Source organism: Loxodonta africana, chromosome 22, assembly GCF_030014295.1.
Source record: "Loxodonta africana isolate mLoxAfr1 chromosome 22, mLoxAfr1.hap2, whole genome shotgun sequence".
NCBI lineage: Eukaryota > Metazoa > Chordata > Mammalia > Proboscidea > Elephantidae > Loxodonta > Loxodonta africana.
Genome location: NC_087363.1, coordinates 27,373,796 through 27,398,152, shown reverse-complemented (window position 1 = coordinate 27,398,152; position 24,357 = coordinate 27,373,796). Strand labels below are relative to the sequence as shown.

Here is a 24,357-nt window from a genome sequence, read left to right as displayed (position 1 = left end):
GGACGCTGCCTTTAGGCAGTGGTGGGTTAGTAAATGTTTAGTAACCAGCTCTCCTCCGTGAGTGGGGAGGAGAACACTGATTTGTCAATTTCAGTGGTGTAAATACTCCCACCAGGGCTAATTTCAGGCTACCAATTTGATACCACTTATTTTTTTATTGCAGTGTTGGGGAGAGATGCTAACAGTTGATTCTGGTAAGCTGGTCTAAGCTGGCTCCAGCATGCCACTGCCCTCAGGGCCTTCAGGGTGATCCTCTTCTCTAAGGTGGCCTCGTGCATGCCCCTCTCTAGAGCAGTGGGAGAGAAAACCCAAGTTCATTTTTCAGCACATCTCAGTACATTGGGTTTTCAACTTCTCTTCGTAAATTGATTTCCTGCATAAGCATCATAAAATAGGCGTTGGCTGAAGGCAGTCTGACAGGCCTGAAATAGAGGTTAATGTGCAAAAGAGATAATCTTGTCCTTTTAGGTTAGATTTTCTATCAGGTTAAATTGGGAGAAGCAGAGGTGAAGCCTTGTAATTGTCAAAGATTAAAATTTTTATTTTGTAAATTTCTTTAAAACATCTTGTTCTGCACAATATAAAAAGAGAGCTTTCACCGGATTGTCTGTTCATGATATGACATTATCCTTCTGACATTTAAAATTCATCCTCATTTTCATGGCTTTCTCAAAAGCTAGTGGAAAATTGCATTAAAGCTTAAAAAGAAAACAACCAACGGACCTCATTTATTTCTTAGGTGCAAGGGAGCAGCCAGGAGAGAGACGGACACCATGGATACCTTTGTTGATTCGGCTTGGTACTACTTCAGATACACTGACCCTCACAATACTCAGAGGTAAAACCCCTGGCCTAGTCCCGTCAGCACGTGTCCGTTTGAGTCCTCCAAGAAGCAGACACCAAGATGGAATTAGATATATAAGAGGCTTATTGGGAGAAGTGCCTGTGAAGGATAAAAGGCAGAGTGACAAGGAGTTTCTGGTTGGTGCAGGTGGTTAATGTGCTCAGGCTACAACTGAAAGGTTGGAGGTTGGAGTCCACCCAGAGGCACCTCAGAAGAAAGGGCTGGTGATCTCCTTCCTAAAGAGCAGCCATTGAAAACCCTAGGGAACACAGTTCTACGCTGATACATGTGCAGTTGCCATGAGTCAGGATGGACTCAATGACAACTGGTTGGTTGGTTTCGTTGAGCAGGAGTAGGTGGGGAGAGCCCTCAGGCCATGATGTAGGTCCAGCACCTGTGAAAGAAGAAGAGGAACGAAGGAGGACGGGTAAGAAGAGTGTCAGGTGGCAATGCAGCTCTGAGGAAGTCTCAGCCAGCCCCATGGGAGTCCCCAAGCACGGCTTGTCTGCTAGAGAGTCCCAAGTTGGGCAGAAGGGCTCTGCTGTAGTCCCCACACCAAACTCTGGTGCTCAGTGTATGTTGGAGCAGCCAGGAGTGCACGGGCTGGAATGGCCCCGCAGCAGAGCCAGAAACAGCAGCCAGAAGCTGTCAGTAGTGCTCTTTGAAACAGATCTCTTGAAGGGAGCATAGCAGACTGTTAAGATTATTCACAGCCAAGTAAATCCCAAGTGTAAGTAAAATAAAAAACAGAAAAAGGAAGGAAATGATGTTCTAATGCCCTTGTTGGCTCTGCAATGAACCGCATTTATGTGGTCATAAAGATGTAATAATATTATTTATTTAACTGAAAATAATGATGTAGCTATACAGGGAGGGTAGGAGACAGAGAGAGCTAAGAAGTATAATCTCTTACGTGTAGTCAATAGATAATTCCCAGAATTGATACATCAATAAAGAGTATAAACATATTATTTAATAATTACCAGGAGAAACAAGTAAAAGAGTTAAAAGTGGTTGTGTCTAAGAGACAGGACTGGGGGACAGGGAAGGAACAGGGCTGGAGACCACTACTTTTCATTATAAGCCCCTTAGCACTGTTTTCATTTTACCCATGTGCATGTGTTTCTTTGGCCAAAAAAAAAGAATTTAGGGAAAGAGAACAATAGGTATGTAAGTGGAGAATGAGAACAAAAGAACACTGCTCCAAAGCACAGGAAAAGCACAAAACACAGTGCTTAAAAGGACCTCGCCAGGCTGCCCATGTTCACGGTAGAAATATTACTCTGAAACCCTGTAGTCCATGTGTAAAAATGCCCCCCTTATTCTTCATTGGTTGTAAAAATAATCCCAGTAAAATGGAAATATATTATTAAACCAAACCCATTGCCATTGATTCGATTCTGACTCAGTGACCCTATAGAACAGAGTAGAACTCTGCCCCTTAGGGTTTCCAAGGAGCAGCTGGTGGATTCGAACTGCTGACCTTTTGGTTAGCAGCTGTAGCTCTCAACTACTGCACCATCAGGGCTCTCTCTCTCCACACATGCACAAACACACATATTTAATATGTATATATATTGTATGTATCCTACCCTCCACCTGCCAGAATCCTGCCCTGCGGTATTATAAAAAAAAAAAAAAAAGATCCCATAATTGGGGTGGAGGCCATCTAGAGTAGACAGTACCCCACAAAGACAGAAGGGGACAGCAGGGTGCCCCGTCTAATCTGCAGAAGGGCTCCTCTCCCAAGTCTTCTTTCTAGAAGGGGCTATTGGTACATTCCTTTTAGTATACTTTAGTGTCTAGCTGGCGTAGAACACTTGGGGAGTCAGGCTCCTTACCTTCTCACATTGCTTCAAAGGAAAGCTTCTGACAAATGAGAGGCTGACTGACCTGATGGGACCCTTGACTGGTGAGAGAGACATCTGAGGCCTTTGCAGTTCCCAGCACGTGAATGCCATGGAGCACATCGCTTCCCCGTAAAATGGCAGTCCTTGCACGTTGGCAGCTTCAGCGCTGGCTGGTGCTCTAACTGGGCGGTGTCCTGGGTAGATCACAGAGCTGAGCTATAACTTCACTCCTTAATTTATCCCCAACTTGTTTCCTGGATGAGTATCATCCTTGACTTCCGTTTCTTTTCTGTCACCTGCGTTAGCAGTTGAATTCCTTTGAGGAATTATTTTTCACAAACAAAAAATTTTTATTTCACTGGAAATCTGGCATTGTGACAGGAGGAGAGAAAACCTGGCTGAGCCAGGGTACGAATGTGTGGTGGTCAGCCAGGCCTAAGGCCTTGCTGAGAGATAGGCTCTTGGTTCCAGCCTTAGAGCTGGAGTCAGACAAGTCCATGCTGGGGAAGAAATGCTGGAGTTGTAGGGAGAGAATCCACAAATGTTTGAAATGGCCGAGGTTTATCTACTGATTGGATAGCATAAAGTGAGGGCGTTACCTCGGGAATGGAGACGTCCGTCCTAACCAGCGCTGTCCCCATAAACATACCCTCTCACACACATGCTCTCATACACACGTATGTGCACGCTGTAACACACACAACACACACTCCCCCCCACACACACACACTGTCTCACACACTCACAGACCTGAGAGGAACCCAGCTGGAAAAGAGAAGGAAGTGGAGTTTCCTTTCCTCCCCAATGACCCTTAGGACTGGAGAACACTAGGCAGCCTTTCTTTTAGGATCTCCATTGGCTAAAGTGTATCTATGAGGTGAGAGAGAGTTGTTGGGCTGTTTTATGGCAGTTTACCCTTAATATACTTCATCGCGTCCAGTAGGCCACGGACAGGATCTTGCTGACTGTATTTTAAGGCCGCTTTTAAAGTACGTTTGAATATCTGTTTTAAAATGAACATTCAGTGCCTGCGTGTTCGTCTCCATTGTAAAGGCTACATTGCCCTCTATTGGTGAGAACTCCAAAATCTCATAATAAAAATTAAAATTAATCTAGATCCTCAAATATACATTGTACTGAGATACTTTTTTTTTTGCTGTATGCTTCCCTCTTGCCTTCATTTTCTATGAAAATTGCAGCTGTTAAAATACATCAGTAATATCTCACATTAACAGTTTTTATAAATTTCATTAATTAACACTAATCTGTTTTTTCCTTTATTCTGTAAGCTCTGCTCTTATTATATTTTGAAAAGAAAATCCCTGTTCTTCCCTGACATGATTTATTTCAGGCATATGCAAATTAGCAGGTCTGTCTAATTTATGCAGTTGCGACAAAGCAGGATTTTTTTTAAACGGCCGTTTCTCTTTCTTCCAGCCCCTTTAGCACGGCCTCAGCAGATTTCTGGATGCCTGTGGATTTGTACATTGGAGGAAAAGAGCATGCTGTCATGCACTTGTTCTATGCAAGATTCTTTAGCCATTTTTGCCACGATCAAAAGATGGTCAAGCACAGGTGAGCACTTACACTGTTTTGCAAAAGAATTCAGTTCCATGAATAGCATCTTGAAATAGGTATCAGTGCTTCTGAAGCAAGATGTGTACAGGTAGCAGAAGAATTTTATCTTTTGAGTAAACTCAGAGGTCATTGTCAGCCTTGGCCATTTGAGGTACGTTTATGTTGCTTAGTTAGTTGTCGCATGTGGTGTTGTATCCTCCCATAGAATCTAGCCTTCCACTCTTTGTTGGCCTAACTGATATTCAGTAATTGAGATTTTTACTTGTGAGACAGAGAAAAATGGTTCATAATGTTAATGGCTTTTTATAGCTTCTCAGGTGAGGTCATGCTTATTATCTCTTCGCCTCTAGGTAAGCTCTATCTAAGTCTGGCTGAACCCTGCCTCCGTATATCACTGATAAAAGTATATCACCAATTAAAATCAGGGCAGGAATCACATTGTAAAGCCATTGACAAACTGTCAATGGCTTTACAATGTGATTCCTGCCCTGATTTTAATTGTTCTTTTTTTCCTGTCAGCCTGTTATCTGTTCCCCATTATACTCGGGAAAATGTGCTTTTTTCCATGAAATGTATCCTACATCTTTATTTTGTCCATTGGTCTCTTTGTTTTTTTGCTGTGCTAATTCTTTACTGCCTTTCTTATTTTAACTTTACAAGGCTTGATATCCAATTAGGGAAGTCCTCCTCCTTTGTTTTGTTCCCCCCCGCCCCAGCCTTCAGGAGTATCTTGTCTGTGATTGGACCTTTGTTCTTCCGTATAAATTTCAGGATCAGTATGTCAAATTCCACAAAAGTGTGTACTGAACCATTCACCGATATATGTGTTTGTGAGAACACAGACAAATTTTGTGTGTCTGCTATTTCTCTTCAATAATAAACATGAAATCATGATATTAAAAAAATATCTATTGGGAGATTAATTAGAATTACATTGACTCTGTAGATCGGCCTGGGGGAGGCGTGAACTTTTTACAATAATGAGTCTTCCTGTCTACGAGCATCCTGTATCTTTTGACTTATTTAGGTTTTTAAAATATCCTTCACTTAAGTTCCATTTTCTCTGCAGTGGGATTACACATTTGTGTTGCTATTACAAATGGTTTCTCTGTTTTAGTTACTTTTTTTTTTTTTTTGCTGTTGCTGCTATCATTTAGTAATAACAATTGATTTTAGTATATTGATTTCATATCTAGAAAGCTTGCTAATAGTTTGCTAAGAGTTTTTATCATAAAGAGATATGGAATCTCATCATACATTTTCTTTCATCCCCTGAATCAGTGATACAGTTTTTCTCCTTTAATAATTAATGTGGTAAATTCCCTTAATAGAATTTTTAATGTTGATCCAATGTTAATCCTGGAATATACCCTACTTGGTCATGAGATATGATATTTTTTTGTGCATTGCTGGATCCATTTAACTAATATTTTATATTAGATTTTGATTTCTATATTCATGAGTGAGATAGCTTGTAATTTTCCTTTCTTATGCTATTCTTATATTTCTGTCAGGGTTACGTTAGCTTTCTAGAATGTATTATGGAGTATTCTCCTTTTTTTTCTATTCTCTGGAGCATTTGTATAAGATTAGAATTATTTATTTCTTGGATACTTGGTAATACTTACCTGTAAAGCTATCTGGGCTGGCTATTTCTTTTGTGAGAAGATTCGTATTTACTGTTTCGATTTGTTAAATGGTTGACTATTCAAGTTTTCGATTTCTTCCTGGGTCAGCGTTGGTGATTTTCTTCCAGGAATGCATCTGTTATTCTCTAAGTTTTCAAATCTGCTGGCATAATGTTTTCTATATCTTTTTATTTTCTATCTTTATTGCATCTTTATTTGTGTTTGCTACTGTCTCTTCAAATATTGTCTCTTCTTCCTCCCATTCTCCCTATTTTCTTCTTTTGCATCTCATTCTGTGTTTATGTCTCTTAATTGCCCTTTCACATTTTCTATCTCTTTGTCTCCTCATGCTGCATTTTGGATAATTTCTTTGTATCTATCTTCCAGTCGCTAATGGTCTCTCTAGCTGGCTCTAATTTGCTGTTTAACCCATCCTTTTTTATTTCAATTATTCTTGACCTCTAGACGTTCTGTTTTATTTTTTTAATCTACTTGATTGTTTTTATAGTCGCTTCTTTTTCATATTTTTTTAAATTTCCTAAAATATATTAAACCATTCTTTATTTCCTAAAATATTTTAAATGTAACTGTTTTATATTAACTGATAATTCTGTATCTGAGGTCATTATGAGCCTGATTCCATCATTTATTTTGGTACTGCCTCTCACTTATGGCACCTAGTTTCTTTGTTTTGTGTGTGTGTGTGTGTCAGTGTGTGTGATTTTTGACTAAGAGCTTATATTCCTTGGAACTTTATTTATGGGAACTCTTTGAGGACTCTGCTAGAGATGTTTGCATTAACTTCTCCCTGTTGCCTGGAGATGCTATCAACCCAAGACCACCTTAAATTAAATTCTCTGCTTGGGGTTTTTAGGACCATACAAATAATATGGATTCAGTCCCAAATCCATACAAGCGTCAATCTAGGGCTACAGAGTCTCAGGACAGGGATTTTTCTTTCCCTCCACGCATCAGTCTGAGTAAAACAGACAAATTTTTTTTGCTTTTTTCTTCTGACTAGTTCACCTTTGCGCTAAAGGTCCCAGCCTTATTGGAGGGTCTTCTCTTAGATTCCCAACCTTGGTTGGGCCCTGAGCCTTATACCCATCTTCTGTGCCATGCTCAATAGTTCATGATCACTAGGGTTCCTAAAGTACCTTCAGGGTGGAAGCTGGCTTCAGGAACTATTTTCCTTAGTGTTGTTTTTGCCAGCTTACTAATGCCTTGAAAACAATGAGGTTTTTTTTTTTTTTTAATCTTCTATGGCTTTGTAGTTGTTTTTCATTAGGACAATCATCCAGGCTCTCTTGTCTGCCATACTGCCAGGAGCATAAGTCTTGAGTTTTTTTGTTTTCTTGTTTTTTTTAAAAATACGACATCATTTAGGATGCTTCTAATTACAGAGAAGAGGAAAAATTGGCTGATTATCTCCCTCTCCAGATAACCCATGTTGACAATAAAAAATAAAGTAAAACAAAAGTAACATATGCAATAAATTTTTAAACGCTCAGAAGGTGAACACCGAAATCTCCCTCCCTGCACCTCACCCTTAATCCTTCAACCTGTTAACAGTTCCTTTTGATTTCTTTCAGAAAAATATTATGCATATCTCCATATAGGTGTTCCGATTCATACACTCATTTTTAATGTTACAGAAAAGCAGTCAAATTATACATAGGTCTTTTGCCTTTTTGATTTAATAATATATTTTTTCACATCAATTTTTACCTTATACATAGTATTCCATTATATGGATATGCATGCCATCATTTAAGTAGTCACCTATTTTTTCCAGTTGCTATCACATGCGCGCGCACACACACACACGTCAAGTGACTCTTACTACAGTCCCCAGCAGATATTCGGGAGCATACCTGTAGGGTCAAGTCCTGACACTAGAGATGCTGGGTCGAAAGATGTGTGTTTTTTAGATTTTAATAGATATTGAAAAATATATTCTTCGGTAAACCTCTGTAGGAAACCCTGGTGGTGTAGTGGTTAAGAGCTACGGCTGCTGACCAAAAGGTCGGCAGTTTGAATCCACCAGGTGCTCCTTGGAAACTATGAGGCAGATCTACTCTGTCCTGTAGGGTAGCTATGAGTCGGAATTGACTCGACGGCACTGGTTTTGGGTTTTTGAGTTTTCTGTAATATAGACTGAAACACAGTTTCCTGAAAATGAACCACGTGGAAACCTCCCTCCCCACACCCAGCCCTCAGCCCTGTCCCCCTTCTCTGCGCGTGCACACAGAGATTAAGAGAAGTCTACTGTGCAGAAAGCTAACTCAGGATATAATTAAATGCTTAAAGTAATTTTCTTCTCATTCGACACCGAAACCTTCACATGTGAAAATAAACTGATCGGCATCGGGACGTGAAACACATCGACAGCGTTAATCTTGTTAAATAGACTAGTTAGAATGTGTGCACCTTGGGTTGTAGGACTTACCAGTTCTGCCTCGTGTTTCCTATCTGTGGGAACTTCTCTACCTCAGTCAGTAAAGGTTACCCTGGAAGGTGGAAACTGTGCTGCTATCACAGTCCCCTGGACATGGTACATTCTCAGTGAATATTTGGTTAAAGAAGTTAAGTTTAACCCTTTGATGGAAACAGATAAAAGCCTGTGTTCTTCCTAGGAAATGTCCTCCTTGGAGAGGGAGAATTGGATACGGGTTAAGTTTAAAGCTCAAATACAGTATAAGAAATGTTTCCTTCTCATGTAGGTCCAGAAACAGACGCCACATGTGACTGATTTCTGGTGCCTTAACAGAAGGGCACATGCCTGCCAGCTTCCGAATAAATATTTGTGGAAGTAATGAATGAATCAATCAATTGTTCAATGGTCAATTATTCTAAGTTATAGGGCGGTGTCTGGCCACTTTTATGACTTCTCTACAATGGTTTAAAACTGTATTCAAGGACAAAAATGTTTTTAGTATTGGTATGTAATTTTAAAATATAGTTCGGGGTATGGTTTTGTTTCTTCCTCGATGAATTTCTAATTTATAATGCTTCCTGGTACTCATATTTGCTCACCAACTCTAAGGGACAGTTCTGTGAGGTAAATTGACATAAACAACATGTTGTCTTTAAGTTGTTTCCAAATCATAGCGACCCTAAAGAATGGAGTAGGGCTGTCCCATAGGGTTTCTAAGGCTGTAATTTTTGCAGACGCAGACTGCCACATCTTTCTTCCCAGAACCACTGGTGAGTTCAGACAACCAACACTGCAGTTAGCGGCCAAGCACTGGAACCACTGCACCAACAGGGTTCCTTTAAATTGAGATACAGCTATGAAATTCTTTTGTTTTTTAAATTATTTTCAAGGTGGTAAGATTCTATTCCATGCTCCTTCCCCCCTAAAAAAAAAAATTAATTCGAGTACTCAAAAAGCCTTTTTTAAAAAATTGTTGTTTAAAGTATCAGCAGCAAAACATGCACCAAACCATCAATTCCTACCCGTATAATTCAGTGACACTGATCACATCCTTCCAGCTACGCATCCGTCCTTGCCCTGCTTTTATGAACGGTTCCTCCTCTGTTAACGTAAAGTCACTGCCCTCAAGCTTCCTGTCTAACCTTTTTCAGTCGCTGTGTTGTCAGTTTGATTCCATATAGATAGTTCTTCAAAAGAGTATGATGTCCAAGGCAAACGTTCTTTACTAAATAAGCTAACCTATTGTTTGCTTTAAAGATTTCAGGGAATATTTTTGGCTTAAGATTTAAGGATTATCTCAGGCAACAGTTTTGAAGTTCATCCAGCCTCAGTGTCTCTAGAAAGTCTGGATTCCATGAGAATGTAGAATTTCCGTTCTGAATTTTTTCCCCTTTTGACCAGGATTCTTCTATAGACTTTTTGATCAAAATGTTCAGTGATGGGAGTTGGACACCATCCCATTCTTCTGGTCTCATAAGCCTGACCTTTTTGAAGAAAGTGAGGGAAGTCATTTCATTTTTGCTCCTCAGCACTGTTGAATCACATCAGGGCAACCACAGCTTCTGAAACTATCCGTGAATATTACCTTTTTCAGATGTGTTTTAGAAAACCAGTCACCCACCGATGAAATGAAATGAAAATTACTCACTTTTTTTGATGAATAATTCAGAATTCTCTTGTTAGAATTTCCTAGAGCCTCCAAACAACTTCATCAAGCTGGCCGGGGAGGAAAAATTGAAACCTGTCAACCATATGCCTGTTTCTCTTTATTTAGTAGCTGTGTTTCTGAAATGTGTATAAATCAGAATTTTGTAAGTCAGTTTCTGCATTCCTTTTGATTAGCGTTGTCACCTCATGGAGGATTTAAGAGGCATAGCTATTGCACTTGAGTTTTACGTTTTCCAGCTCCTTGGCCATTGTCTCAAGGAGTAGCTCTGGGCTGGGAGCCCAAAGACTCTCTTCCATGCTCCGTTGTGCCACTAACTAGCAGTGTGGCTTTGGACAAGATACCTAACCCCTTTAGGGCCTCAGTGGCCTCGTATATTTAGGAACTTGAGCATATCTGAGCAGCCTTTTAACTCTCTGATTCTGGTCAAATTTCCTCTAACATAAACAGCAAAAATTTGTATGGATCAGTAATCTTTCTGGTTTTCTAAAAGAATTCTGGATGTTTCTTCTATCACTGGTACCTTAGGTTTGTGGTTTCAATTCTGAGAAGGTCTCTTTCCCATTTGTAAGAAGCTAGCCTCTGGGCTGGGTGTGCCACCACCTGGGACAGCAGGGGCCTTAGTTGTGTGCTCTGAAACACCAGGTGAATAATTAATCTGGAGCTAATGCCAGAGGAAATTCACGAAAGATATGCAGATGACCAATAAAGCATACTATAAAATGTTTCCCTCACTAGTAGTCAAAGAAATACAAATTAAACTGCAGTGAGGCGCCATTTTTCCGCACAGCCAGAGGCTAGGAGAGCAGCTCTGTCCCATACTGCAGGAAGGAATGAGTCTGGGGACAACCTTTCTGAAAAGCCATTTGGCAACAGACAATGAGAGCCTTAAAAGTGTTCATGTTTTCGAACCCACTCAATTGCACTTGGTGAAATCTATCCTATGGAAATAATCCGAGTTGCATGCTACTACACCAAGGTGTTTGTGCAAGGGTTATTTCAAGTAGCTAGAAATTTGGATACAACGTAAGTGCCCTGACATTCTGAGAAAGGACAAATAAAATATAACTGGTGACCATCAATCGATTCCAACTCACAGTGACCCCTATGTGGCAGAGGAGGACCGTGCTCCATAGAGTTTTCAGTGGCTTTGATCTTTTGGGAGTAGATCTCCAGGCCTCTCTTCCAAGGTGCCTCTGGGTGGATTTGAGCCATCAACCTTTCTGTTACTAGCCAAACACTTAAGCATTTGTGCCACCCTGGGACTAAATAAAGTATATGCCATCTATATTGGGAACTCTTGTATAGCTCTTTAAAAATTATCTTACGAAGAATGTTTAATAATGTGGAGAAATATATCTGAAGTAACGGGAAGTTTCAAAAAAAAAAAGGCAAGATACAAAATTTTGGAGCCCTGGTAGCGCAGTGATTAAGAACAATAGCTGCTAACCAAAAGCTTGGGAGTTGGAATCCACCCAGTGCTCCTTGGAAACCCTACGGGGCAGTTCTACTCTGTCCTGTAGGGTCGCTATGAGTCCAAATCGACTCAACGGCAGTGGGTTTGGTTATCGTTTGTTTTATATATGTATACACAAAGTGAGAAAAAGACTAGAAAAAATTAGGCCAACATGGTAACACTGGTTATCTCTGAGTGATGAAGTTATTGATGATTTTTTTTAATGCACTTGTGTGATTTTTCTAGATTTTTAACAATGATTGTGTAACTTTATAATTGAAAAAAAATGAAGTCATTTATGACATGTATTCTAAAGAAAGGGAGTCCCTGGGTGGTGCACGTGGTTAAGCACTGGACCACTTACTAACTGAAAGGTTGGCAGCTCAGACCTACCCCGAAGTACCTCAGAAGTAAGCCCTGGTGATCTGCTCCTGAAAGTCACAGCCCTGAAAACTGTTGGAGCACTTCTCCTCCGCACACGTGAGGCAGCGTGAGTGGGAATGGAGCCCTCCTGCTCCGCACACGTGAGGCAGCCTGAGTGGGAATGGAGCCCTCCTGCTCCGCACACGTGAGGCAGCGTGAGTGGGAATGGAGCCCTCCTGCTCCGCACACGTGAGGCAGCCTGAGTGGGGATGGAGCCCTCCTGCTCCGCACACGTGAGGCAGCGTGAGTGGGGATGGAGCCCTCCTGCTCCGCACACGTGAGGCAGCGTGAGTGGGGATGGAGCCCTCCTGCTCCGCACACGTGAGGCAGCGTGAGTGGGGATGGAGCCCTCCTGCTCCGCACACGTGAGGCAGCGTGAGTGGGGATGGAGCCCTCCTGCTCCGCACACGTGAGGCAGCGTGAGTGGGGATGGAGCCCTCCTGCTCCGCACACGTGAGGCAGCGTGAGTGGGGATGGAGCCCTCCTGCTCCGCACACGTGAGGCAGCGTGAGTGGGGATGGAGCCCTCCTGCTCCGCACACGTGAGGCAGCGTGAGTGGGGATGGAGCCCTCCTGCTCCGCACACGTGAGGCAGCGTGAGTGGGGATGGAGCCCTCCTGCTCCGCACACGTGAGGCAGCGTGAGTGGGGATGGAGCCCTCCTGCTCCGCACACGTGAGGCAGCGTGAGTGGGGATGGAGCCCTCCTGCTCCGCACACGTGAGGCAGCGTGAGTGGGGATGGAGCCCTCCTGCTCCGCACACGTGAGGCAGCGTGAGTGGGGATGGAGCCCTCCTGCTCCGCACACGTGAGGCAGCGTGAGTGGGGATGGAGCCCTCCTGCTCCGCACACGTGAGGCAGCGTGAGTGGGGATGGAGCCCTCCTGCTCCGCACACGTGAGGTAGCGTGAGTGGGAATGGAGCACTTCTGCTCTGCACACGTGAGGCAGCGTGAGTGGGAATAGACTCGACAACCTTCCGAAGAAGGGCAATGCGCTGAGCCCCGGTGGGATTCATGGGGGTGGAGTGGCCGTCATCTCTGGGCCCTTCTTCTGGCCATCAGCACTGAGGAGGAAGCATATGGGGTGGGGACCCATTGCAGCGGGAGAGTGTGTCGCAGCTCATCACCACTGAACTGAGATCTGGAAGCCTTTTCTTTCCCATCGTGAGAGACAGCTATAAATACAGGGATCTTGTCAGTCTTGGTTGTTGCTCTTTCATATAGCTCAGAGAGACACAGATTCCCTGTAATGACATTCTCCCTGCGGCTCGCATTCAGCGAGGAGCGGTGGCGGTTAGATGCTGCTGCTCCATGTGCTGGCTGCTGCTGAACCGCGAGAGCTTAGCAGGCCTGGTCCCCAGAGCGTTTCCTCTTCCTCTGGTCACACCAGAAACGGGGCTGCTGGGAAAGGAAAAGGGAAGGGAAGGAAGCTCTGAGTCTGACCTCGTCAATAAGGCTTCCCTCTGTGCCACTGGCTGCAGGGAAATGGAAATGGTGATATTTTAAGAATGAGCCATCGCTTAATACTTAGAAATTGGCTAATTATGTGAACATGATGGCCCTGAGCACAGGGTGAGGGAGAAGAGGAAGGTAAATTTAATGAAAAGTCCAAGCTACAGACTCTTTTCAGAGATCTGTGACCTTTTGTTTTCTTTTCAGATTTAAATAGTAGCTGCCTACCCAAGCCAGGAGAGTGGGCAGCAGCCTGTACATAAGCCATCGAGGGCTTCACAAGCAGGTAAATGTCCTCCACGGTGGCTAATCAGGGCTCTGATAAGAACCCTGAGATTCTTTTAGCCACGTTGTGGTTAGTACATCCTCGTATACAAGAGCTCCCCAATGATTTTTATACAAACACAACAACACACGTTGTTGTTGTTATAAAGGCACTTAAAATAGCCAGTCAATCTATGTGCTGAAGTTTCTTGTTTCTCCTAACAACTGACATCCCTCCTTACCCCATTCCTCCCTCTCAGTTCCTTCCTTCCTTTCCTCCCTCCCTCCCTCCTTCTTTCCCTCCCTCCCTCCTTCTTTCCCTCCCTCCCTCCTTCTTTCCCTCCCTCCTTCCTTCCTTCTTTCCCTCCCTCCTCCCTTCCTTCGTTCCCTCCTTCCTTTTTCCCCTCCTTCCTTCCTTCTTTCTTTCCTCTCCTTCCTTCCTCCCTGTCTCCCTCCCTCCCTCCTTCCTTCCTTCATTCCTTCTCTGGTTGGACGAAGGTGACCTTCAGTACCCAGCAGGCCTCGATTGTAATTTCTGAATTAGTGGAGTCCAGACTAATGAAGAAACACAGATAGTCACCAGCTTAAGACAGGGTTCTGTTCCAGTGACTCTGTCGTAAATCGTTTCTCACAGGTGGGCAGTTGTGACTACAGGTGGGGACAGTGTGAGTGAAGACAAGGACACATGTATGGGCAACATTTGGAAAGAGTGAAGGAAGCCTTTGAGCACCAGGCTGGGGAATTTGGACTTGATTCGGAGGGAGTCAGTCTTTTAAGTGACTGGACTCTCTTCCTCTCTCACAGCGCTGAGAATGGCAGGTGATGGTTTGGGTCAGTGACAGCAAACAGGCTGACTCCATGAGACAGGGATGGCTTTGCCCGCTATTACAGCCCCAGTGACTGGCTCAGTGCCAGGCACACAGGCACTCAGTGAGTATTTGCTGAATAAATAAATAAGGAATTTTACTCCACTCTCTGCTTTCTGATACTGTGATGCTGAGGAGAACTTTGAGTTTGCCGGAAGTGCTGCTGCTGATCAGTGATGTCTGGGTGAGCACAGGTAAAGGCAATAGGAGCGGCCGTGACAAGCTTTGCCATCTCTGCCCTGGACGAGCGACCTGAGAAAGCCCCTGTAGTACCGTAGCCCTGGGAGAAAACCAAAGTCCAGGTGAACTTCAACTATCACGCTGCACTGTTGCCAACTTAAAAAAATTAGTACCTGTTCATTTAACTAGTGGGCCTAGTTTTTCGTGCCCAATATGGCAAAGCCCTGCTGTTTTGTGAGGGAATGAATACCTGCCAGTTCTGAGGAAAGCCTCCAGTAGACGCTGCTCTGAGATCCTTCCCTCTAAAATGGTTACAACTGGCTTTGAAACAGGCGAAGCTAATCAATGGCGTTAGCAGTAAGGATAGTGGTTGCCCCTGGTGGGGAGATGGTGGCTGGCAGAGGGCTCCAGGAGGCTGGCCCCTTCTGTTCATCCAGCTGGGTGCTGGTTACAGGCGTGTTCATCTTGTGAAAATTGAGTGCTCCATACCCAGTTGTCACTCAAGTACGTGTTATACTCTGAGGATTGTTACACTTTTAAATATGTGTGCTTCATTCAAAAGTTCACTTAAGAGAGGAAGAAAGGAAGACACAACGCTTGGGAGACACTGAGCTCCCGTTAAGGGTGATGGAAACGTTTGGGAATGGATGTGATGGATGAAGAACACGGTGGACATAATGTCCCTGAACTGTGAAGACACAGTGAAGATTGTTGAAATGGCAGGTGTTTTGTTACATATATGTTTATCACAATTAAAAAAAAGTTTAACAGGATGAGGCCAGAGGAGTGCAGCCTTAGGCAGAACTGGTGGGGAGGGCAGAGCTCGCAGGTTCAGTTCTGTCTATTCCCAGAAGGTGGCAGTGTTGTGCCACCTGATAAACCATAGCAGCTGAGAACAGGATTCCTTATTTCTCCTCCGGCCCCATCCTGAGGCTTACTGCTGCTGATTTTGATCATCCTACTCGTTTTTATCTTTGGAATCCAGATTTTTCTCTCCTTCCTTCTGTCCCGAAGACATATTTTTTATTTCTCTTAGTAGTGACCAAAGTCACACACTCTCAGAGAGGAGAAGGAAAACCTCAAAAACGGATGCAGGGGCACTGGAGCCTAAGACAGTAACAGTACGTTTGTCCTGTTGGCACAGAGCGCGTCAGGGAGAAGGGTTCAGTTCGTTTCTTTTGTTAGGCAGCAGCATGTAAAAATTATTTGAGGAAGAGCCTAATCTAAAAGATGAACTTCTGTTCAAAAATGTACACCCAGGTCTGTGCACACACTGGCCCCGTGGAGCCCTCTGGTGCTCCAGTGACAGCACCGCTGAGTGTCAGGGCAGACGTCTCTTCCTTGTAGGACACCTAGCTTAATTTCCTTTGCGCTTCTGAATGTTTGTATCCAGCCACCTCCTGCATCTGCCCACTAAAAGGTGGTCATACAATTGTTTTCTTTGGTTTTAAAACTGTTGTTGTATTGTTAACTGCTGTTGAGTTGGCCCCAACGCATGGTGACCCCATGTACAACAGAACAAAACACTGTCCGGTCCTGTGCCATCTTCATGATCGCTTGCAGATCAGACCGTTACGTTCCATAACCAAAAACCATTGACGCTGAGCCGATTCCAAATTACAGCAACCGTATAGGACAGAGTAGAACTGCCCCAGAGGGTTTCCAAGGAGTTGCTGGTGGATTTGAATAGCTGAACTTTTGGTTAGCAGCTGAGCTCTTAACCATTACACCACCAGGGCTCAATCATTGTACTCCACAGGGTTTTTATTGGCTGATTTTCAAAAATAGATCACCAGGCCCTTCTTCCTAGTCTTAGTCTGGAAGCTCTGCTGAAACCTGTTCAGCATCATAACAACGTGCAAGCCTCCACTGACAGATGGGTGGTAGCTGCACATGAGGTGCATTGGCCAGGAATCGAACCTGGGTCTCCCACGTAGAAGGCAAGAATTCTACCACTGAACCACCAACGTCCCATTGTTTATATTAAAAAAAAAAACGCATACCATCAAGTCAATTCCAACTCAAAATCCAGGTGCCAGCTCAAAGTAAATGGAAGACAAAGATGGCTATAGGAACTAAGCAACAGAGCAAACACCCAGACTCCTTCTTCCTCTTGTCCTACCATCCTTCTCCGTTTATTCATATTTGTTCATTCATTCATCCATTTCTAAAACATTTTTCAAGAGTCTGTCACCTGTCAGGTACAGTGTTAAGCCCTGGGAAGAATAAGAGAGTAGTCCTTGCTACAATGGGTGCAGGGCAGGGGTGGGCGGGTCTTATGTAATTGCCGCACAGTCCAGCCATGGCTCTTGACGGCAGGTGTGCTGGGTGCTGCACACACAAAGGTGGGCTGTGTGCAGAGGACAGGGCCACCCTTCTGAGAAGGAAACGCCAGAGCCCCTTGGTGAAGAATGACCCAGACTTCCCCAGCAGCCCAAGCTGGGTGGGCATTCCCACCAGAGGACACAGAGTCCTGAGGAGTATGGCGCATCCTGGGAGCAAGCAAGTGTCCACGTGGCCTCAGTGAGGAGTAGCACGCTTAATGGGGGAAAAGAAGCCAGGAAGGCAGTTAGGGGGCTCAGTGGTAGAGAGACCCACACGTCCAGTATGTGAGCACAGTTCTCCAGGCTTCCTGAGGCAGTTTTACTAACTGACATGCTTCCCAAAGGGTCCTGGATGATGCAGACCTGGGCTCGTGGCATGCAAGCCCCACCCTGCCCTGCCCTGCCCTGGGTGAGGCCCGTGTGGCCTGAAGACACAGGTTCCTCCTGGTACCTGTGACAGTGTTTCTTAGAAGTGGAACCACAGACAGCACCACCCCCTTCATGTGCTTCTGTGCTAAAATGCAGCACAAGATCCTCGTGCATGTTCTTTTTTAGCCACTTTTCCCATCTCTCTGTGGAAAGGACTCGTGTTCTGTGGCAGTCTCGCTGGGGCATGAAGCGTGACACAGGACAGCATTCTCCTGCCAGTTGTGCCTTTGCTGGTGGAATGTCTTGGGGGAGGTGGAGGCACAGCAGTTTTATGACTCAGTTTATTATTAAGATGGCCTCCCTGGATGGAGCAAATGGTTAAGTGCTCAACTACGTACCGAAAGGTTGGCACTTCGAAGCTGCCCAGAGGCACCTTGGAAGATAGGCCTGGCAATCTGCTTCCAAAAGGTCACGGCCTTGAAAACCCTGTGGAGTGGTTCAGCTCTGCACTTGTGGGTTGCCATGAGTCGGAACTGACTTGACGGCAGCTAACAACAACAATATTATTGAGATGTACTTCAGAGCCTGAGTACTCTTCTACGTGCATGTGTAGTATCTTCCAAATGGACGCGGTAGGATGCTGGGTGGTCCCTGTGACAGCACATAATGCAAACATCCACTGAATGAAGTCTTACTGCTTATTTGTGAGGAGCCATTCAAGATGGGTTTACAAATGGTGTTCACCAGCCTAGCTGTTTTCATAAAGGCCATTTGTTTCTGCCCATCAGCAGGTAAGGTTTGTTTGCTATTACTTGGATGCCTCTAATCCCCACCCCACCCGTTTTCTTTCTTCAGAGAGCCTTTTCATAAGCTGCTGGCCCAAGGCCTTATCAAGGGGCAGACCTTCCGCCTACCAGCTGGGCAGTATCTGCAGAGAGATGAAATAGATCTCACAGGTAAGAGGGCCAGTTTGCAGTGGCTTATTTGGTCCCATCCAGCTATTCGCAGAGAACTAAAGCCAATCTCAAGAGTGACACAGTGAGCAGGCTCATGCCATAAGGTCTCAGCTGGCTGGGGAATCTAGGAAGAGAAGCCATTGACCTCATGGTCTCTAAGCCCTAGCTTGCTCTGGGCCTTGTGGTCTCTAAGCCTCAGCTTGCTCTGGGCCTTTGGGTCCCTAAGCCCTAGCTTGCTCTGGGTCTTCTAGTCTGTAAGCTTCAGCTCGCTCTGGGTTTTGTGGTCTCTAAGCCTCAGCTTGCTCTGGGCCTTCTGGTCTCTAAGCCCTATCTTGCTCTGGGCCTGTGCCTTCTGAAAGCTGGTGCTGAGACCTGCTGCCTACTCCTCAATCCCAGCCTCCTTCAACTCAAGGGTCAATTTAGCTTCTGGCAGGGTTTTCATCTATATGTAAGAGAGTCAACCAGACAATGAGTTGGAGGGAGATGCTGATGAGGAGTGAGCTATTTGTATCAGGTGGACACTTGAGACTGTGTTGGCATCTCCTGTCTGGAGGGGAGATGGGAGGGTAGAGAGGGTTAGAAATTGGCAAAACGGTCACGAAAGGAGAGACTGGAAGGAGGGAGCGAGCAGACTCATTAGGGGGAGAGTAAATGGGAGTATGTAGTAAGGTGTATATAAGCTTATATGTGAGAGACTGACTTGATTTGTAAACTTTCACTTAAAGCACAATAAAAATTATTTAAAAAAAAAAAAGGGGAGTCAACCGGGGCATCGCCTCCTGTCCCAGTCCATCTTGCGGACAGAGCCCCAGACCCAAGAGATACTCTCCCAAGACTCGGGCACTCCCAGCATTTCTTCTCACATCATCCAGAAATACATTTCCAAACCCCGGGTGCCACCACTCTACTTACTGGACAGCGCCCTTGAGCTGCCCTGGCTAGGGATTCCCTAGTTGAAGACCTCTCCCTGGATCCCCTGGACTGCCCTCTTCTCCCAGCTCTCACCAAGCCTTTTCCCTCTGCACTCTGTTTTTGCCCCTACCTTAAAGAGATTTCCTCCTGCTGCTCTGTAGGTGGCGTGATGAGGGTGTATCATGCCTGGCCCCCAACACACAAGTGAAATAAATGGCATGTCAGAAAACAAGGGAGGTAGACGAGGGCAGCCATGAGGAACCCCCAGTACTCTGGCCATTAAACTTAGAAAACCCATGCATAGTGGTTGAGATTAGATACACAACAACCCCTTCCATAGTAGACTGCCTCCCAAGCCCAACTAGAAAGAGGATTTAGGTAGAAATAGTTGATGAAATGACCCAATTAAAGCAATGCTGTATCAGGGCTTAAGGGGGTCAGCATGGACCAAAGGAGAAACAGAAGCTGGGGAAGCAGAAATTGGCAGTGTTTCTCCAGGACAGACCAGAGAGAAGAGGAGTTAAACCCAGGGCACGTGAATCTCAGCCCACAGTGAGGTGCTGTCTGTTACGGACAGGGCTGCCATGGATAGCTGTGCAGTTTATGCACCACTCAAAGGCACCCAGCGAAGGGAGTGAGTGGGACCAGAAGTCTAGCCAATTGCCAAACCATATTCCTCAGGGCCACAACTTCCAAGAGAGGATACCTCTTTCTAACTTAATTTCTCTACCCAGAAAGATGTTTTCTTTCCTAATTTGTACAAGGGTGCGATGAGGGCTAGCCACAGCCCAGGAGAGTAGAGAGGGCGGTGTTTCTCTTAGCCTCACCACAGCCCAGATAGAACGTCTCCCAGGACGGCAGTCTCAGCTTTGCTCCCGGCTCGTGAAGCCAGGCAGTCTTCAGAACATCCTTTGATTTCTCATGCAGACTTGCCCACTAAGCAAGAGTGCTTTGGTCAGCAGGGCCAGGTTTCCATCTACCTGATGGATGTCCCTCTCAGGAAGCATGGGATTGACTTTTGAGTAGATGCCGTGGTTTCTTGGGGGTTTGGTTGCTGTTGGAGTCAGAAGGGACAGAAATCTACCCAAAGGCAGATTTATCACAAGAATAACAGGGGCATCACCCAAACCCAGCTGTGGGAAATACCGCCAGGCCTCACGGCAAATAGGAAGTCACCAAGCCACTCCTGTCATTTCTCTCTTTCTTGAGCCTCTAGCTCCTCATCCTGCTGCTCTATTCTGTTCCAGTCTACTTCCTCTGCCAGGCTTGGATTCTGCTTTCCCCTAATTCAGTTTACAAAGCGAACGAGCCTTGCCTTGTCTTCTTAGGACCTTATAGTTCTGGTGCCCAACAACATGAAAACAGTTTCTGTGCCTCTGACCCGATTCCTGAAGGAGCTTAGCCTTGTTGGTTGTCCTCTGCTGGTTCCATCCACTGTGGCTTTGCGACACGGTCACCTCGTCCACACGTGGCCACTTAAGGCCTGCTTCATCAGCACCATCTGGGGGGTGGTCAGTCATTGTGGGCGGCTGGCACCACAATGGGACCACCACATTTAGTGTGAGCCCAGTTGGTTCACTCCAGGTGCCCTGATGATACAAAGTCATATTGGGTGACCAAGACATGGAAGCAGGGAGCAGCCTTTGTGGAGAAGTGACCTCTTAGGGTGCTTGCTGCCCTAGGACCCTGGCTGGTCTGCTGCCAGCTTCTGTAAAAAAAAACCCTGAAACCAGAAAGAAGACAGCAGTATGTGCAAGTATTTCTTATTTTGACTTTTCCTTCTTGTGTATAAGCTAAAATGTTTATAAAGGGGAAAATTGTTTTGTTTTGCAGTTGACAAAGAGCTGGCACAAACCCTTATAACTGTGCTATTTATTCATGAACGAGAGGTTTGTGGGAGGGAGGGGGGCAAGCCTCATTTATTTAAGGAAAAAAAAAACATTTTTTATCATATAATATAGAGGAACCCTGAAGTCATCTTAAAACCAGACAGTAGTTTAGCTTAACTGGTAAAGAAAGTCTGCCTTGAGCATTGTGTTCTTTTAACAACTATCTATATGGGATCAAAGTGACAGCAGCAACTCAAAAGATTAGATAGGAACCTTAGAGGGCAGTTAGTTTATGTTAACAATGAAGGAACAACCCAGAAAAGGAGGGTGAGAATGGTTGTACAACTCGAAGAATGTAATCAGTGTCATTGAGTTGTACATGCAGAAACTGTTGAATTGGTATATGTTTTGCTGTGTGTATTTTCAACAACAACAACAAATAAAATTAATTTAAATATTATACATATATAAGAGTCAGAATCAATTCAACAGCAATGGGTTATATATATATTGGGGGTAGAGCGAAAGAGACAAGATTAGTGGGATTCTTCAAGTGGACACTTTTAATTTCCCACCTGATATTTTCTCCCTCTCTCTCTCTTTTTTTTTTTTTTTTTTTTAATCTTTATGTGGGTCATTGACAACTGAAGCATTCTTGGAAGATAAATAAACACTGAAGGTGCTAATAAATAAATAAATAAATAACCAAAGAAGGGAAAGTGACTGAAGACAAACTTGTTGAGGAAAGTATTATGTGGCAAGAGGCAGCTATGAACCCAAAATTTGGTTTCGGGTTCCTTTTTTTTTTTTAATTGTGCTTTAGGTGAAAGTTCACAGTTCAAGTTAATTTTTCATGCAAAAATGTATGCACATACTGTTTTGTGACATTAGTTTCAATCCCCACAATGTGACAGCATACTCCTCTTTTCCCTCCCGGGTTCCCTGTGTCCATTCAACCAGTTCCTGTCCCTTCCTGCCTTCTCATCCTGCTTTTGGACAGGAGCTGCCGTTTGGTCTCACATATCTGATTGAACTAAGAAGCACATTCCTCAAGTGTATTATTTTTAATTTTTTTTAGTCTTGTCTAATCTTTTAAGAGTGGGCTTTGGGAATGGTTTCAGTTCTGGGTTAACAGTGTGCCCAGGAGCCATAATTTCAGAGGTTCCTCCAGTCTCTATCAGACCATTAAGTCTGGTCTTTTTATGTGAATTTGAATTCTGTTCTACATTTTTCTCCAACTCTGTCTAGGACTGTCTGTTGTGTTCCCTGTCAGGGCAGTCATGGTGGTAGCCAGGCACCATCTAGTTCTTCTGGTCTCAGGCTGATGGAGTCTTTGGTTTATGTGGTCCTTTAGTTCTTTGGGCTAATACTTTCCTTGTGTCTTTGGTTTTCTTCATTTTGCCTTGCTCCAAGTGGGATGGGACCAACTGATGTAGCTTGATGGCCACTCGCAAGCTTTTAAGACCCCAGACGCCACTTACCAAAGTGGTTATGTAGAGCATTTTCTTAGTAAACTTTGTTATGCCAGTTGACCTGGATGTCCCTTGAACCAATATTTTCTTATTGAACGTACTTTTATAGAACCAAATTCAGGATCATGCATACCATACCTGTGTATTCTTTTTGTGTCCAGGTTCTGTTCCTGTGCACTCAAAAACAAAAGAGGCATTAGAGGTGACGTGGGAGAAGATGAGTAAGTCCAAGCACAATGGGGTGGACCCTGAGGATGTTGTGGAGCAGTATGGGATCGACACCATTCGGCTCTACATCCTTTTTGCCGCCCCTCCTGAGAAGGACATCTTGTGGAATGTGAAGAGTAAGTTTCGCCCTCCTGCTTCCTGGCCTGCTTCCATTGTGATCTGCCTTGGACTCCAAAGGAATTTGGGGAAGGAAATGTCTTTGTTGAAGATGGTAGTAGAGAAGTTGGTTCCATAAAGCAAGTAGCAATTTGTCAGACATCCCATACCATTCTTAGGCCAGTGTTCTCAAATGTTAGTGAACCTCAGGATAGTCTGGGGAGCCCATTGCAAATGCAGATTCCCAGTCCTCACCCCAGACCCACTGACACAATCTCAATGAAAGGGTCTCAGGAATCTGCCTTTTACGCTCCATGGTGATTCTGATGCAAGGTGTACGGGAACCACACTTCAAGAACAGTTTCCTTGGAGACAGATTGGCTTCCATGCTGCTCCTAGGCCTGCCGTTGTTCAAAAGAGGCCAGTCCTTTCCTGACTTGCCCTGAAAGGTTTTTTTTTTTCTAGAACAATGTCCTCTTCTCTCACCAATCCAGAAAGCTCTGAGTGGGGGTGGTCCTCTTCAGTCACCACAAACAGCCTCCAGAGCCCCTTAAGGGAGATTTGCCTCTCCAAAGCTGTTTAGATCTAAAATGACATAAGGTAAAATAATCTTGAATATATGGATATTCTAGAACAAATCAAGAAACACTCATATTTCCTCCATGTGTTCAGCCCTGTTATGGAAAGAAGAAGATCCGATGCCTGGAACCTTGAGACTTACGTGAAGTGTGTACATTATTTGAGGAATCATTGGTGGTTTCGACATGCCATTTCTAGTAAGAAGTGTGGCCTGGAGCTGAGGTTATAGATGCCAGTCCTAGAACTAGCTGAGTTGGAGTCCCTGGGGATGCTTGTTAAACTACAGACAGAGGCTCTGGCTCCCGCTCTTGACCTGTGGGAACCTGTTTCTCACAAGCCTCCCAGGTGGTCCTGGTGTGAATCCAGGCTTGAGAACACCTAGACCAGAGTAAGAGGACCTGGCTGTTGTTACGTGCCATTGAGTTGATTCCAACTCATAGCAACCCCATGTGGCAGGGTAGAACTGCCCCATAGGGTTTTCTAGGCTATAATCTTTACAGAAGCAGACCTCCAGGTCTTTCTCCCATGGAGTGACTGGGTGGCTTAAAACTGCCAACCTTTCAATTAGCAGCCTAGAGCTTAACCAGAGGACATGGACAGGCCCTTACTGGTTAGTGAGGTGACCCAGGGCCACCAGGTGGAGCTGTTCAGCTTTTCCAGAAGATCAGGGTAAAAATTAGATTTGATGAATGTGTTTGAAGATTGTCATTCACAGCTATCTGACAAGGGCAGGGATTGTGTCCCCCCCACTGCAGCAGTGAAGCACCAAGTGTGATCTGTGACTGCTGCCACACCGTGCCACCTGGCCATGCAGTACTTACATTTGTAAATGAGAAACTCATGGTGTCGAGCCACTGTGGCCCCAAGCACACTGCTAGGGCCACAGGCATTTTTGTCACTGCAGGCTTTCTTAACGAAGGAGGCAGCACACTCCTGAACATTCTGGCCTGA

At 44.7% G+C, this 24,357-nt stretch overlaps 1 protein-coding gene and 1 non-coding gene across 8 annotated transcripts in view; one reads left to right on the top strand and one right to left on the bottom strand.

Moving 5' to 3' along the window:
* LARS2 (leucyl-tRNA synthetase 2, mitochondrial) overlaps nt 1–24,357 on the top strand; it is a 205,461-nt gene that overhangs the window by 134,659 nt on the left and 46,445 nt on the right. For all 7 annotated transcript variants that reach the window (XR_010319012.1, XR_010319011.1, XR_002785685.2 and 4 more), the window contains 4 exons: nt 740–838; nt 4,132–4,269; nt 18,190–18,290; nt 22,665–22,847. Coding sequence is in view for 1 of the 7 variants with exons in the window: in XM_003409701.3 (XP_003409749.1) it covers nt 740–838; nt 4,132–4,269; nt 18,190–18,290; nt 22,665–22,847 (521 nt within the window). In the remaining 6 variants the exon portion in view is untranslated. The remainder of the gene's footprint in view (nt 1–739; nt 839–4,131; nt 4,270–18,189; nt 18,291–22,664; nt 22,848–24,357) is intronic.
* TRNAR-UCU (transfer RNA arginine (anticodon UCU)) lies at nt 16,541–16,611 on the bottom strand. The gene has a single exon. It is a non-coding gene; the product is annotated as a tRNA-Arg (tRNA).